The sequence below is a fragment of the Taudactylus pleione genome, unplaced genomic scaffold, assembly GCF_031769625.1.
Source record: "Taudactylus pleione unplaced genomic scaffold, aTauple2 ptg000332l, whole genome shotgun sequence".
In the NCBI taxonomy this organism is placed as follows: domain Eukaryota; kingdom Metazoa; phylum Chordata; class Amphibia; order Anura; family Myobatrachidae; genus Taudactylus; species Taudactylus pleione.
In genome coordinates this window covers 376,590-390,306 of record NW_028284733.1, presented here as the reverse complement: position 1 = coordinate 390,306, position 13,717 = coordinate 376,590, and the positions used below count along the sequence as shown (strand labels likewise).

The window sequence follows — 13,717 nt, the reverse complement described above, 5'->3', positions numbered from 1 at the left end:
TTGGAGAGTGGAATCCCAGACAGTTTAAATACTGTAGGTATTGTCTCCTCACCCTTCCTCTTTTTTTTGGAACCGCCCCTCCTCGTGGGTTATCTAGTTCTCGATTTTTTTATAGGTTCTATTAAGGTCTGGGTCCTTTGGCCTAAAAAAGAGGAACCTCTGGGGGCTCTACACTCAGAGAATTTGCTGTCAGAATTGGACCGAGATGATGCAGTGTCCAACTGATGTTGGGTTCTAAATTTCAGAAATTAGGAATTTCTCCGAGTGTATGTGTTTCTAGGGTCACCACTCAGCCATCTGAAGACCTGGTTATTGGAATAATCTGCATTCACTGTGTTTAGTTTTTTGCATTTTAAATGCACACACACACACATATAGGTACACTACACACATACAGTACATATGTCACACATACATTACACTTACCTTGCAGCAGCTGCGGGGACGGGACCTTGTAATTAGGCTCCTCCCCCTAGCAGCAAAATGCCACAATTTGTGGGTCAATCAAGAGGGGGCTGAACCAAATGACGCTATTCTAATACAATTGTATCGTATTGGCTTTGCCTCTTCCTTATTAACCCGCGTATCACGGCAGTTTGTCACGACTGGCGGGGCTTAATAACATGGTGTCTGCTCTCCAGGCTGTCAGGGGGGGTTGTATCTGGGTACTCAGAAATCCCCCCTGCATGCGCTACTGTATTGTGATCACCACCCCAATAGGTTATATCAGTAGTACATGGTTTTCCCAATTTAACCCACAGATGTCAATCAAGTGAACAAAACTCACAGATTTGGTGTAAGTAAAATAAAGTATTTTCTGTCTATTACTGATGTATTGTTATGTTTAACAGGCAGAGAAGGAGGAGCAACTCTGGTTATATCAGGCCCATTTACTGCCAACGTTCTGACTGGTGACAACTTTATTTTGACATTCTCTTATGATACCACGAAGGTTACAACAATTTCCTGGTTTTTCAACAACTTCACAGTGGCATCCGCCTGGATGAAGTTTGGATCTGTTGCGGAAAATAGCACATTCAGAGACAGAATGCAGATTATTAGTAATGGTTCCCTACTTGTAACCAACACGAACACATCCGATACGGGAATTTACAGTACGACTATAGTTGGGGAGACTCCTGTGACCCAGAGATTTCAAGTCATAGTCTATGGTAAGCACAAAGCCGCAGTGAGAATTGATCATGCATATATTTGTTTTTATTGATCCTCTGTATTAATTGAAATTTGTAATTTAATTACGAATCAATTTATATGGCTCTAATTTATTTCTGAAAACTAGCAAACGGGTTTCTGCAAATTAAATGTTGCTGGTAAATAGCCCATGCAGTCTCCAGTTATTATTATTATTTTTATTATTAATATATAATGTACCACAAAGTGTATAAATAGGGGGATAACAGGACCCATTTACAAAATAAAAAAATTAATACATGATATAGAGTTATACAATGAATAAACAGCTACTATGAGTACATAACAAATTATGCAAATACAGACATTCATGAGAACAGTGACCATACAATGGGGCATATTCAATTGGGTGCGTGAAAAACAAAAAACCTGCGCCGGCGAGGTTTTCCTGCAGGTGCAGGTTTTTTGCTATTCAGTTAGGTGTGTTTTTTTTCTCTATTTTGCGCATCGGGAGGTTATTATACTCGCACCTCCAGAGCAAGTGAGATTTTTTCTAAAATCTCTAATTTTAGCAAAAATCAGTGGGACTTGCTCTGGGACCCCGGCGGCACCCCTCCTAATGACTAATTAAGCTTTTGGAAGTTTCCAAATAGCTTAATTAGTCAGTAATTACTTCCGAAGTGCTGTCTTCTGCATCCAGCGTCGGGACCCGGTCTCCTGCAGCAGCGGTGAGTATGTCAGTGTGTGTGTATGAGTGTGTGTGACCCCCGGTGTATGTGTCCCCCCCCCAGTGTCAGTGTGGTCCCACGGAATTGGCACTGGGAGAACTACATCTCCCAGCAGTCTTGCCCCTCCCACCAGGCCCTGGAGCCTCCCACCAGCCCCCTCTCCAGTGAGAAGATAGAGGGAAGACCACCCGAGACCACCGGGCAGGTAAGTGCAGAATTTTTTTTATTTTTTTTTTACGCGACTGAAAACCCTGCGACCACTTTTTTTAAATTGGATACCGCGGGTATCAGGAGAACGCATACCCGCGGTAATCCAATATTGGGCGCGGGGTTTTTTACCTCGCTATACCTCACGCCCACTTGAATATGCCCCATAGACAGTGCTATACTGACAATGCCCTTGTCACATGCAGCCCTGTCCTCATGGTAATGTCTAAATCCCCTTCACAGAGAGGACCCTGACTTCATCAGTTAGTGTCCAACGTCATTCCCTACCATCTAAATGGTCATAGAGGGGGAATATAACCTTGTGGCAAGCGTAGAGAGCCACCGAGCCTGAAGCATAGCGATCGCAGCGAGCCCGCAAGGGAACAACTTTCTTCTTTAGGTGGCCTTAATTGGCATGGAACTGCACTTCTGCTCTCACTCACGTCACTTCCAGGTCCCTAGCATGAAGGGGAAATAAGCTCAACCCTGTCTTCACTAACGCATCACTCATCTCCTGATATACTCTGTGCTGCTGGGGACCCTGCTCCTTCCACTATATAACTCTCAGTCTGTGGCTTCCTGCTGCCTCCATTCCCCTCCTCAGATCATGTCACTGCCCCTGTCACCTGCAGTCCTGTCCTCACTAATACATCACTCATCTCCTGATATACTCTGTGCTGCTGGGAACCCTGCTCCTCCCACTATATTACGCTCAGTCTGTGGCTTCCTGTTACCTCCATTCCCCTCCTCAGATCGTGTCACTGCCCCTGTCTGATGCAGCCCTGTCCTCACTAACACATCACTCATCTCCTGATATACTCTGTGCTGCTGGGTACACTGTGTATCCTCACACTACGGAACCAGAAGTGACATCGCACTTCAATGTGCTTAAATTGTTTTATGTACAAGTGCTGGCATAAGCCACAACCTCTCATTACGTGCATGGTGTAGGGACTATTGATGCTGGCACGAGACAAGTGCGAGGTAACTCCATAGAAATCTAGAATCAGCAGACTCGCTTCTCTCACAGCTTTCTTCTCTCTTTCTCAGATCCAGTGAGGAACATAACATTGGATCAGTCACCCCAAGCAGTGAATGAGGGCGCTCCCCTTGTTAACCTGACCTGCAATGCCTCTAGCGGAATTCAGATGGTGACATGGAAGAAAGACGGACAGTCTGTGGGTTATAATGACAGCTACATTTTGTTGGATGGAAACCAGACCCTACAGATAAACCACCCAGACAGGACTAACACAGGAAACTATAGCTGCAACATATCCAATCCAGTCTCCTGGGAGTATACATCCAAAATACTCAATGTTTCATGTGAGTGTAGTGAGCATAGATGGGCTGTTGTTGGACCAAATAGAGTTGGCCAAGCACTGCTGAGAGGGTTAGATGACCAGGAAAAATGATGATGATGGTTATTCTGATCTCTGAGTCTTCTGTTCCTATTCCTGTTCCCAGCAGGCCATGTTTTGAGGATTTCCCTATTTGAGACAACATGGAATAACAACCTAAATCAGAGTCAAACAGAATAGTGCTTTGCATGTAACTCTGCTGTATGTAATGTGTATATAAGTGTGGGATGCCTGAGATTTCATATATGGCTTTTACTAAATAATATCCCCGCCGCCCCCCATGGGGTTCCTATGGGTGTCGGGATTCTCGCTGTCGGGATGCCGCTGTCGGTATTCTGACCAGCGGCATCCAGACAGCCGGGATGTCATGCCCAACCTGGTTAGTAGTATATTCAATATTTGCATTAACTTAATCATACAACGCAAAGATGCAATTTGCGGTGGCCTATCCCCATTCCATCCCGCCCACTTGGGCCCCTCTTCTCCTGGGAACACTCAGAGAGAAACTCGGTGAAGTCGGGAAGTATGCTTTATGATTGCTCGCCCAGTTCCAACCTCTCCACGTATAAGAGGCTGCAAGATACGCACAAACCTACGCACAGGCGCAGTTTGATAAGCAAGGGCGGCATGGTAATCATATATTTATTTATGCCACTAAATTAACAAAATATCTCGGGTATAAACTGGAAGTAAACACCTATCAAAACATAAACCTGATTTGCTGTTGGTGTTTATCGGAAATCTGTAAGTTAGCTAACAAAAACTAGATACCATTAATAAAAATTGGTTGAAGTTTTATTTAATGTCAAAATCATATTCTCCATGTTTATCCGTGTGTTTACTGGATGCCATCTTGACACTCAGGATACTAATTTCACTTGGCACTGGATAATTCTCAATAGTAACCTGTATTCTCAGCAACCTGTAAGAGAACCACATGTGCTGATAACACAGATTGGCGTTGTAGATGGGATTCACCAATACACCATACAGGACAGATCTGTGCTCGCTGCGTTTAATTACTTCCTCTCCTCTTTGCAGACTCTGATAATCCCGCTTCCCTGAGCGCTGGCGCCATATCTGGGATTGTGATTGGCTCAGTACTGGGCGCAATACTGCTCATCGCTTTGATCCTCCTCCTCGTGTTTTGTATACGGAAAAGAAAGAACGGTGAGTCACTAATTAACGTCAGGGATATTTAGTATGAAATCAAGATGGTTTTTTTCTGTATATATATTTTTTTTTTAGAAAATACTGTTATATATATATATATATATATGAATACAAAAAAATGGAAACAAGTGCCCAATAGTGTGATAATGTTAAAGTATAAGTGACACGCACCACACATATAAATAGAGCGTACCGTGTTGTCTTAATACACAGGCACAGGGGTCTTTTTGAGAATATCACTTCTAATCCCTCGTGTGGATCAGTAGGACAATTGTGACCGATTGTCACCGGACCCAGTTTGTATATAGGGAGAAAAATAACGCTCTCATAGTGTAATACTACACAAAATGTATTGCACTCACATAGACATATACAAAAAACAATTACATTAGAAACGATTTCAAAGGGCTTATCTGATATCTGACCCAGTCAGAAAGCGTAGGTCACACTGTCCTCAACGCGTTTCGCCTCTGATGCTCATATAGCTGGGCTTCGTCAGGAGGATATATATATATATATTTTTTTTTTTAACTTAATCACCAGCTATTGAATGAGGCAAATTTTTTCATTAAGTTGTCTTATTGATTTAAAATTTTTAAAAACGTATAAAATGTGTCATGTGCCGCCATGTTTAGACCCATTAGTATATCTATAATGTGTGCAGGGTGTGCGGTGCACGTGGGCCCCTGGATCCACTGAGGCCCACATCGCACACCCTTCACCCATATAATTATACTTACCTCCTCCGGAGTCCCATGTTGGTCAGCACTGCAGGTCAGCAGAAACCACTGGGACAATGGCTCAGCGGCCATTTTCCCAGAGATTTGCTGATGTGCAGTAGAGAAGTTACTGGGAAAATGGCGCGGGTGCAATGTTACTGGAGACCTGGGCATACACAGTACACTCTGGCATAAGGCAAGAATCTACTGCACTGCCAGAGAAGACGGTCTACTCACAGGCCATCTCCTCTCCTAAACTGCCCATGTTTAGACAGTGGGTCATGGGTTATGGGCCCTGAACATAGACCTGGACTCCAAGTTGTGGTGTTAGAATTGTAAATTATACGATTAGGCAGGGCCGGATTAAGGTTTGTGGGGGCCAGGGGGCAAAGATCTTGTGGGGCCCCATACCAATAAAATTATCAATATGACATACTGGCGATATTATTAAATAGTATAATGTGTAAACACCCCCAGCACCACAAATGTCTTGAACACACTGTAGTGCCCCCAGTTCTTATTGTGCCGCACACAGAGGGCCTGATCCAGAGCCGCTCTGAATCAGGGCATTTTTTTTTTTAATAGTGCGGCCTTTTGGCCGCTCGCATAGCTGTGGGTTACCTCCCACATCTTATGCGAGCGTCCACGATGATGGTCGCTATGGTCAAGACCATCGCGACCATCGGGCTTGCTATGAGACCCTTGCGGTAGGGTTTCGTTGCCGCAAGCCCAGGAGAGCTTTTGGCTCTATCAGAGCCAAAAGCACTCCCACTGACATCACTTGTGATGTCAGTGGGGCTGGCCACAGACAGTAGGCGTTCCCATGGGAACGCCTCCTTCTGAGCAGCAACTCCCCCGGCACGCCCACCAAAGGGGGCGTGCTGTCACTCACTATCGACAGCACGCCCTTTGGTGCGAGACCCATAGTGACGGCTTGGCTGTCGTTATTCGGGTCTCGCGCATGCGCATGACGGAGTCGCCTCCGTCATGCGCATGCGCACTTGGCCAACATCGACCCACTTGCGAGCGCTCAGTGCTCGCGAGCGGGTCTTAATTAGGCCCAGAAACCCCAGTTCACATTATGCCATAGTGCCCCCTACACTGGTGATGCAGTTATGTGTGGGGGTCCCCTGGGCAGCCGTCCCAGCCAACTTGTCGTTGTTTTTTATTTTAGACGTATAAATAGTACAGTGTCTTATCAGAAAAAAAAATGGCACATAATATCCAGAGCAACCTGAACATGGCAGGCACAACCCCTAGGTGAAAAAAAATTGCCAATAAAATAGGGGAAAGGAGACCCAATAAGAAACAGATCCCACTCCTGTAACAGGCAAAGAATGGGGCCGATCAGCCAGTAAAATCCGGGTTTCATACAAGTAAGTACTATGGAAGCACAAATGTATTTGGCGTTTTAGGGCCAACATAAAGGACTCTATAAAACCCTCCCACAGCTAGAAATAAGCAGCCATTTTAGGGCTGGATTCAATTAGAGACAAAAAACGCTGGGGTGGGTGAAAAGCGCAATGTTTTTGCCTCATTCGCCTGTTTTAAGGCGAAGTTAACGCATACTTTCACAATGCCCGCTCCCGCTTTTCGCCCTACTCAATTGCAACATAGGTGAAAACGCGAACGTGTGAATGCTGTGACTGGCGAAACTAGTGAAAAGGGCAGATTTTTTGGGGGAAATCAGTCTGTACCCCAAAAAACGCCTAACTGCCCCTAGTATTCACTATAGAAGTGTATTAATAGCTGTAATAAAAGTATTTTGGGTTCCTAAATTGAGTCAAAGGGGGCTGTTATATGCACTTCTGCATTTTTCTGAAAAAATGATATAAAGCAATTACTTTGGTGAAAAAGAATTGCTGTAGTTAAATTGGGGGTACATTTAAACGGGTGTCCAAAGGGTTCTGAACCAAGACTACCCATTTTTAGCCCAAAATAGAGATTTTGCACATCTTTTCTCCTGCCTTTGGGTGGCAAAACTTTATCGCCTGTTTTAGCCTATGGAGTTTTCGCACAGGCGAAAACGTCCTGGAATTTAATAGGGCGTTACTTTGGAAAGAGGCGAAAACCACCCATCGGCGAAAACTTTTTGACAATCATGGATTTTCTCCTCTAATTGAATACGGGCGTTAGTCTCTACCCGAAACAGACGGTGGCAGAATACCCAAAATTGCCCTCTACGCCAATAGCGGATGATAAATAACTGGATACCTAGATGCAAATCTATTGACCCATGGCCCAAGTCTATGTATAAGGGGGCATTTCCATATACAGGGTATAAAGGTTGCATCAGAAGCCCCACACTTAGCACAAACACTTGTATCTGACAATCTCATCAGGAACCTGGGAGGGGGAATATACCCATTGTAGAACATTTCTCTATACATGATGCATGAGAGCACTGATTGACAATATAAGAATGAGCGTAACAGGCTTTCCATGGTAATATGGGGGAAAAAAGGCCCTGATTCAGAGCCGGACGGTCTGACAGAGCGCTCACTCTGAATCAGGGCCGTCCCTCTGAATTTAAGAGCGGCCAAAATGATGGTCGCGATGGTCAAGACCATCGCGACCATCGGGCTTGTGACGAGACCCTTGTGGTAGGGTCTCATGGCCGCAAGCACTGGAGTGCTTTTGGCTCTATCAGAGCCGGAAGCACTCCCACTGACATCACTTGTGATGTCAGTGGGGCCGGCCCCAGGCGGTAGGTGTTTCCATGGGAACGCCTCCGTCTGGACAGCAACGCCCCCGGCACCCCCACCAAAGGGGGCGTGCTGTCACTCACCATCGGCTTGGCCGTCGTTATTCGTATCTCGCTCATGCGCACGACGGAGCCGCCTCCGTCGCGCGCATGCGCACTTGGCCCACATCGACCCGCTTGAGAGTGCTCAGCGCTCGCGAGCGGGTCTGAATTAGGCCCTCAGTACACCAGAGCCATAACAGTACACCAGAGACGTAGACTTTTTAGTGCCCTGTGCCAGAGAGAGCATTGGCGCCTCTCCCCCTCTCCCCACATTTTCTAAATAGGGACATAAGATAGTGCACCTGAAAAAGGGCCATAGCCTCATGGGGAAGGGCCAGGGAAGAGATAGGGGAGGTCAGGAGATGCTGGGGATATAAGAAGAGGAAGCTACAAGTGAGAATGATAATAAACAAGAATATTGACAGACCCAAACAGCGCCCCCTGCCCTGCGGTGCCCTGTGCATGGCACTGGTCACACTACCCTAGTTACGGCCCTGCAGTACACCATGAAGATAACCCTGTAGATATTTTACAATGGTCTAAGAGATCTGATGAATTTTCTAATGAGATAGAATTTGGCCAACTCTGTTGTTAATCTGGAACTGTGATTAGGTGATCAAAAATGTTTTTTTTTGTGATATCAGTGAGACTTTAATAATCATTAATATACAACGGGTACATTATGTGAGCAATCTTCTGTAAGTAAATTAATGTGAGCAAATAATAGCCAATCATTTTTTAAACTTCCAATATAATATATGACATGCATTAGGCCAGGTCACTCCTCTGCGTTTCTGTTAGATTGGAAATGTACATTTTACACTACAGTATGTATCATTTACTTTATGCAGGAGAACCAGTCTTCCCCAATAGTTGGCCTGTCTTTCTGTAAAGTCGGGGTTTGATTGGTCTTCTGTATGTTATGCAGTGTGGCAGTGGCTTTATTTTTTTCTTGAGATTTTATAACGAGTTCTCACCAATTGTGTTTCTTGGAATGTCCTATTTAAAGAAACATAATAACGTAATATATGTAGGGATAAAAGTTGTGCGAGACCACCCTCAGTCATACGGTGGAAGACACAGCTCGGGAGTCTGAGTATTAATGGGATTGCAGGCACCAAATGGCCACAGCACAAAGTGTTACACTTACAGATCAATAGCTTCCTTGAGATATACGCGATATTGATGATGATGATGATGATGATGATTACGCCGTTTCTCTATCTGGTGATAATCTATAAACCCACTGGGTGTCTAAGTAACAGAAGAAAGCTCCACACGTGGTTATATAGTTTCACATTGACAAAAATATATGTAGAATTAATCCGTACACTCTTTAAAAATCCTTATATTGAACATAATTCAGCAAGCCATACAAAGCATAATGAGTTTAAGGTATTCCTTCTTGATGTAGTAAATTTTTTTTTAAAATTATTATTTACTTACACAATTTGAGGTTATTACAAATATAAAGTTGCAGCTGGACGAAGTGTTTTGATTTTTTTTTCTTTTCATTTACTTGTCGTTTCTGGTCACACTAGAAGGAAAACAGAAGAGTACGACTGAGCCTCACCATAAAGAAGCTATACGCACAGTAAGTCTTCTCTGCCCTTCACCTAACTATCTGTATCACCTCAGCTGTTCCCAATCATCCCATCTGTGTCCTTCACTCCCAGTTCATCCCACCTCCTTCACGTACCGCTTCCCCCTCGTTCTAGGTATCTGGAACCACACTGTCTCCGGATGACCCGGCCTACTTCACCTTGAATAATATCATGTACCGGAATTCATCCATCTCTATGGGCTCCTACATCATGGTAAGTTCAGCCATGGGGTCTCCTCAGATCTTCCAGATATGTCATACTCTAGGTAGTTTGTAGCTTGATACAGTTAGAAAACATTGGCATTACCATAGGCTTCTATGGTTCTGGCGATGTTATATGGTAACTAATTTCCCATTCTTTTACTATTGCAGGATATATCTACAATATCTCATGTGTTAAAGCTATCGTACATTCGGTCTGATTAGTTACGGATCACTATTGCGATTACGCCCGCAGACGGCGATTGTTGTGTACTGTGCATGTGTATGCATTGCAGTGCGTGAACGCAAAGACAACCTTGCAATCGCAGACCCCTCGCAGAGTGATTGACAGGAAGTGAGCGATTGGGGGTGTTGACAGGGGGGTGGTCGGCGAAACGCAGGTGTGTCAGTGCATTTGAACGCTGTTACAGGGGTGTGCATAAATTGCCGCTGCAATGGCACATGCAGCTTGAGCTCTCGCTGCGTACTGGAAAGTTAGGAATTTCTGAGTAAGGTCTGACCTTGTGTAATTGTGCGTGAGGCTCCGATGTTACTTGATGGTACTGATGTTTTTCACAGATTTGCAGGGTATTACGGATGTGTGTATAGGGGAAGCGGGTGTCATTATGTTGGCCTGCGACGGCATAGCGATTGCAAACATTAGCATATATTCGCAGCGGGTCTGCGTGCGTAAGCGCAGCTGCGATCTCAGTTGTGAAGCGCAATGAATCAGGCCCATTATGCGATACAAAAGATTTGTGCAAAACGACATTTGCGCATGATTAACGCAATTAAAATTTTAATACAACGGCCCGTACATGTGTAGGTAGTGAGCATTTGATGACAAAATATGTTTGTGTGCTCGAACTTAAAGAACTTCACATCATTAAATATATACCTGCTTCCTGTCAACTTCAAAAAAGGTAATTTAAAGGTTGATGTCAATCTTTATATGGGGTTTGATGCGGTTTGTTATGGACGGCTTACTGCATGGCCTGTCATCTAACGGTTTAATCTGCAGTAACCTTTCTTTCTGGTATTCTGCAGAACTCTAGTGAGTATACGTCGAGGAACAACAACGACCTTTCGCCCGCCCCGTCAAGCACACTCAAAGTAAAACATGCTACACAAGTGTAAACATCCCAGTAAACACAAAGAACCATTCTGAGGGCCAAACATCACGTTCTATGCAGAACTGGGCAACAAGGGCCAGCAAGAAAAGCTTCAAAGCTGCTGACATGAACATCTGGTCTGACCTACACACCTAGACAAAACATGGACCTCACGAAGCTCAGGTCATTCCACAACCCAGCTCAGCTAAACCTGTTTACATGTCCCTTCCTCAAAGCTTCCAGGTAGAATCAGCAGATCTCGGTAGAAAAAGCAGAACGATGTCTTTGGGCAATGGAGTCCACCAATTACCACGTGTGAGACCTCAAACTCCTGTCCAGCTGGTATTTCTGATGCTTCTGCTCTCACCGTTACACGACGGATACATGACAGTACAACGGAATCCTCTTTTGCAAGTGTAGGGGGTGCAATGAGCTGTATAAATACAAGATCTTCCCCATTGTTCTCTGGTCGTTCTGACATCTGCTGTAGATGTTTCAGGTAGGAAGAGAGAAGAGCAATTTTTCCTTTTTTTAAAATAGAAATTCATTTCAGAAATTATTTTGGCTCACACCGACAACCTTGAACTTTTTCCATTCCTTCCTTTTTGACCCTGTCGCCCTGGAACGGTTCAATACAGCCCATTTTGCACACACTTCATTGACATTCGGGAATGTGCAGGAACGACAAACCCTACGAAATAGGAGTGTCAGCTTTTCTTCAAATTCATCCGGTAGCCCCCAAGACACCCAATAGGGACAAGCACTTTTTTTTAGGAGGATTTAAATTTTGTCTCTTAACCATCACATTCATGTTCTATGTATATGCGTAATTAAAAGATGGATTTGATATTTATGTACATCTCCGATGTTTGCAGATCTGCGCATGCGTAAGAACTGCACTGCCCATGTACAATATCCTGCAATATCCCTGGCAGTGCCCCCAAAGCAACAGCATGACTGTCACACTGCTGGCGTTTAGGGGCGTGGACGGGCAGCGTCACAGAAAACGGCGGCAGCGTCATTTCACCATCATCGTTCCTGACTTCGAAATCTTTGTGACTTTAGTATTATGTTACAGATTCTGCTCATAACTCCCCTGTTCTTTGCCAAATGGAACATGCCTTGAATTGAACAAATTTTATCAATGCCATTACATACAGTAATAAATAAATATATATATAAATATATAACTATAAAAACTGAATATCATGTAACGTTTTATAATCTATGTTTTATATAAAATAACATTTTACAATGGGAATCATTTTCAAAGTGTGTTTTTTTTCTCACATGTTAAACATCTCCCAGATTGTATTTGTCATTACAGACCATGGGGCATATTTAATTAGCCGCGAAAAGTCCCGGACTATTCGCATGTCGGACTTTTTTCCGACATCGCTGTTTTGCAAGCAAAAAAAAAGTATTGCGCTCGTCCCCGCTTATCCCCGTATTCAATTACAAATCCACGAAAACGGGAACCGGCGAATTCGAAACCAGAGAAAAGTGCTGTCAGATTTGAGGAACTCAGCCTGACACCCCCCAAAAGATGCACTGACATTGGGGATCACTCTAGATACCCCTGAATAGCCCTGCTGAAGGTATTTGGGGTACTTAAATGATCTCAGTAGCTGCTAATTAGTATGTTTGCAAAAGTGGTGAAGAACAGCATTTAGCAGGTTTTTTTGCCGAAAATAAGTAGTCCCAGCAAATTTGGGGTACATGGAAAAGGGTACCAACATATTTTAAAGTTGCTAAAGTGAAGTTTTATAAAACGTTAAAAATCCACCTGCCGCAACCACCTGCAAACTTAAAAACACCTGGGGCATACTTGGGGCCCCCCCTGGAGTCTATTTCGCTAGTTTTTTAAATTTGTCTCCCAACTTTGTTTTTTTTCGCAACCAAAATGAAAGTACTTTTTTGGGGTGTTCTTGAGCTTTTTTTAAACCTTTTTCGACAGTTTACCTTTGGGGGGCTGTCCCAACGGTGCAGGGTGGTTCCTGCAAGTTTGCACCCCAAAACGCCAATTCAGCACTTTTCTCCGCCTAGTTTCATAGGAAAATCTTTTTTTCTCCTATTCCAATGCTTTGACTCTCCTCACCGGCGAAAAGTCTTTGGAATTGAATACGGGGATAAGTTTCCGCCTGGCGAAATGACGTCACTGGCGAAAACTTTTCGCCGAAAACGGCTTATCTCGGCTAATTGAATACGGCCCCATGTCGCAGATACAACCCACTTATTTGAATGGAAAAGGTGCGACACTGGTTTCTGTAATCGGTGTTAAATGAGCAACATGCTGCTATAAAGGATGCTCCATCTGTACATGTTAGCATATTTAGTGTAAATGCAGAAATGTATACTGTACATCATTTACATGACAATCTCTCTTTTTTTTAGTATCTAAATCTACGTTTGCCTCATTCAGTCCATGTGTATAATTTACTTGGATCTATTTAATATTTAATTAACTTCCTCATATGGGGCAGGATGCAGTATGCTGAAAAATTGCGGTCAAACCTCCGAAAATGCCATTTTCAGAGGATTGACCACAATCGCCGTAGATGCCGTTGATATGTGATATGTGTGGTATGATGAAGTGGCTGCTACAATGTCACTTTAAATAACACTTTGCTTTACCCTCTCCCTCTCTAAAAGATGACAGCATCTGCTAGAATGCCCAGAGAGGTTCTTCTTCCATTCCCCAGAGACTCAGCCATC

General features: G+C 44.0%; 1 protein-coding gene across 1 annotated transcript in view; it reads left to right on the top strand.

Moving 5' to 3' along the window:
* Window positions 1-12,249, top strand: part of LOC148509054 (cell adhesion molecule CEACAM2-like) — a 40,279-nt gene extending 28,030 nt beyond the window's left edge. The window contains exons 2-7 of the mRNA XM_088443666.1: window positions 852-1,172; window positions 3,138-3,413; window positions 4,490-4,618; window positions 9,628-9,680; window positions 9,805-9,903; window positions 10,938-12,249. Of these exons, the coding sequence (XP_088299792.1) occupies window positions 852-1,172; window positions 3,138-3,413; window positions 4,490-4,618; window positions 9,628-9,680; window positions 9,805-9,903; window positions 10,938-11,027 (968 nt within the window). The 3' untranslated portion in view covers window positions 11,028-12,249. The remainder of the gene's footprint in view (window positions 1-851; window positions 1,173-3,137; window positions 3,414-4,489; window positions 4,619-9,627; window positions 9,681-9,804; window positions 9,904-10,937) is intronic.
* The last annotated feature ends 1,468 nt before the right edge of the window (window positions 12,250-13,717 follow it).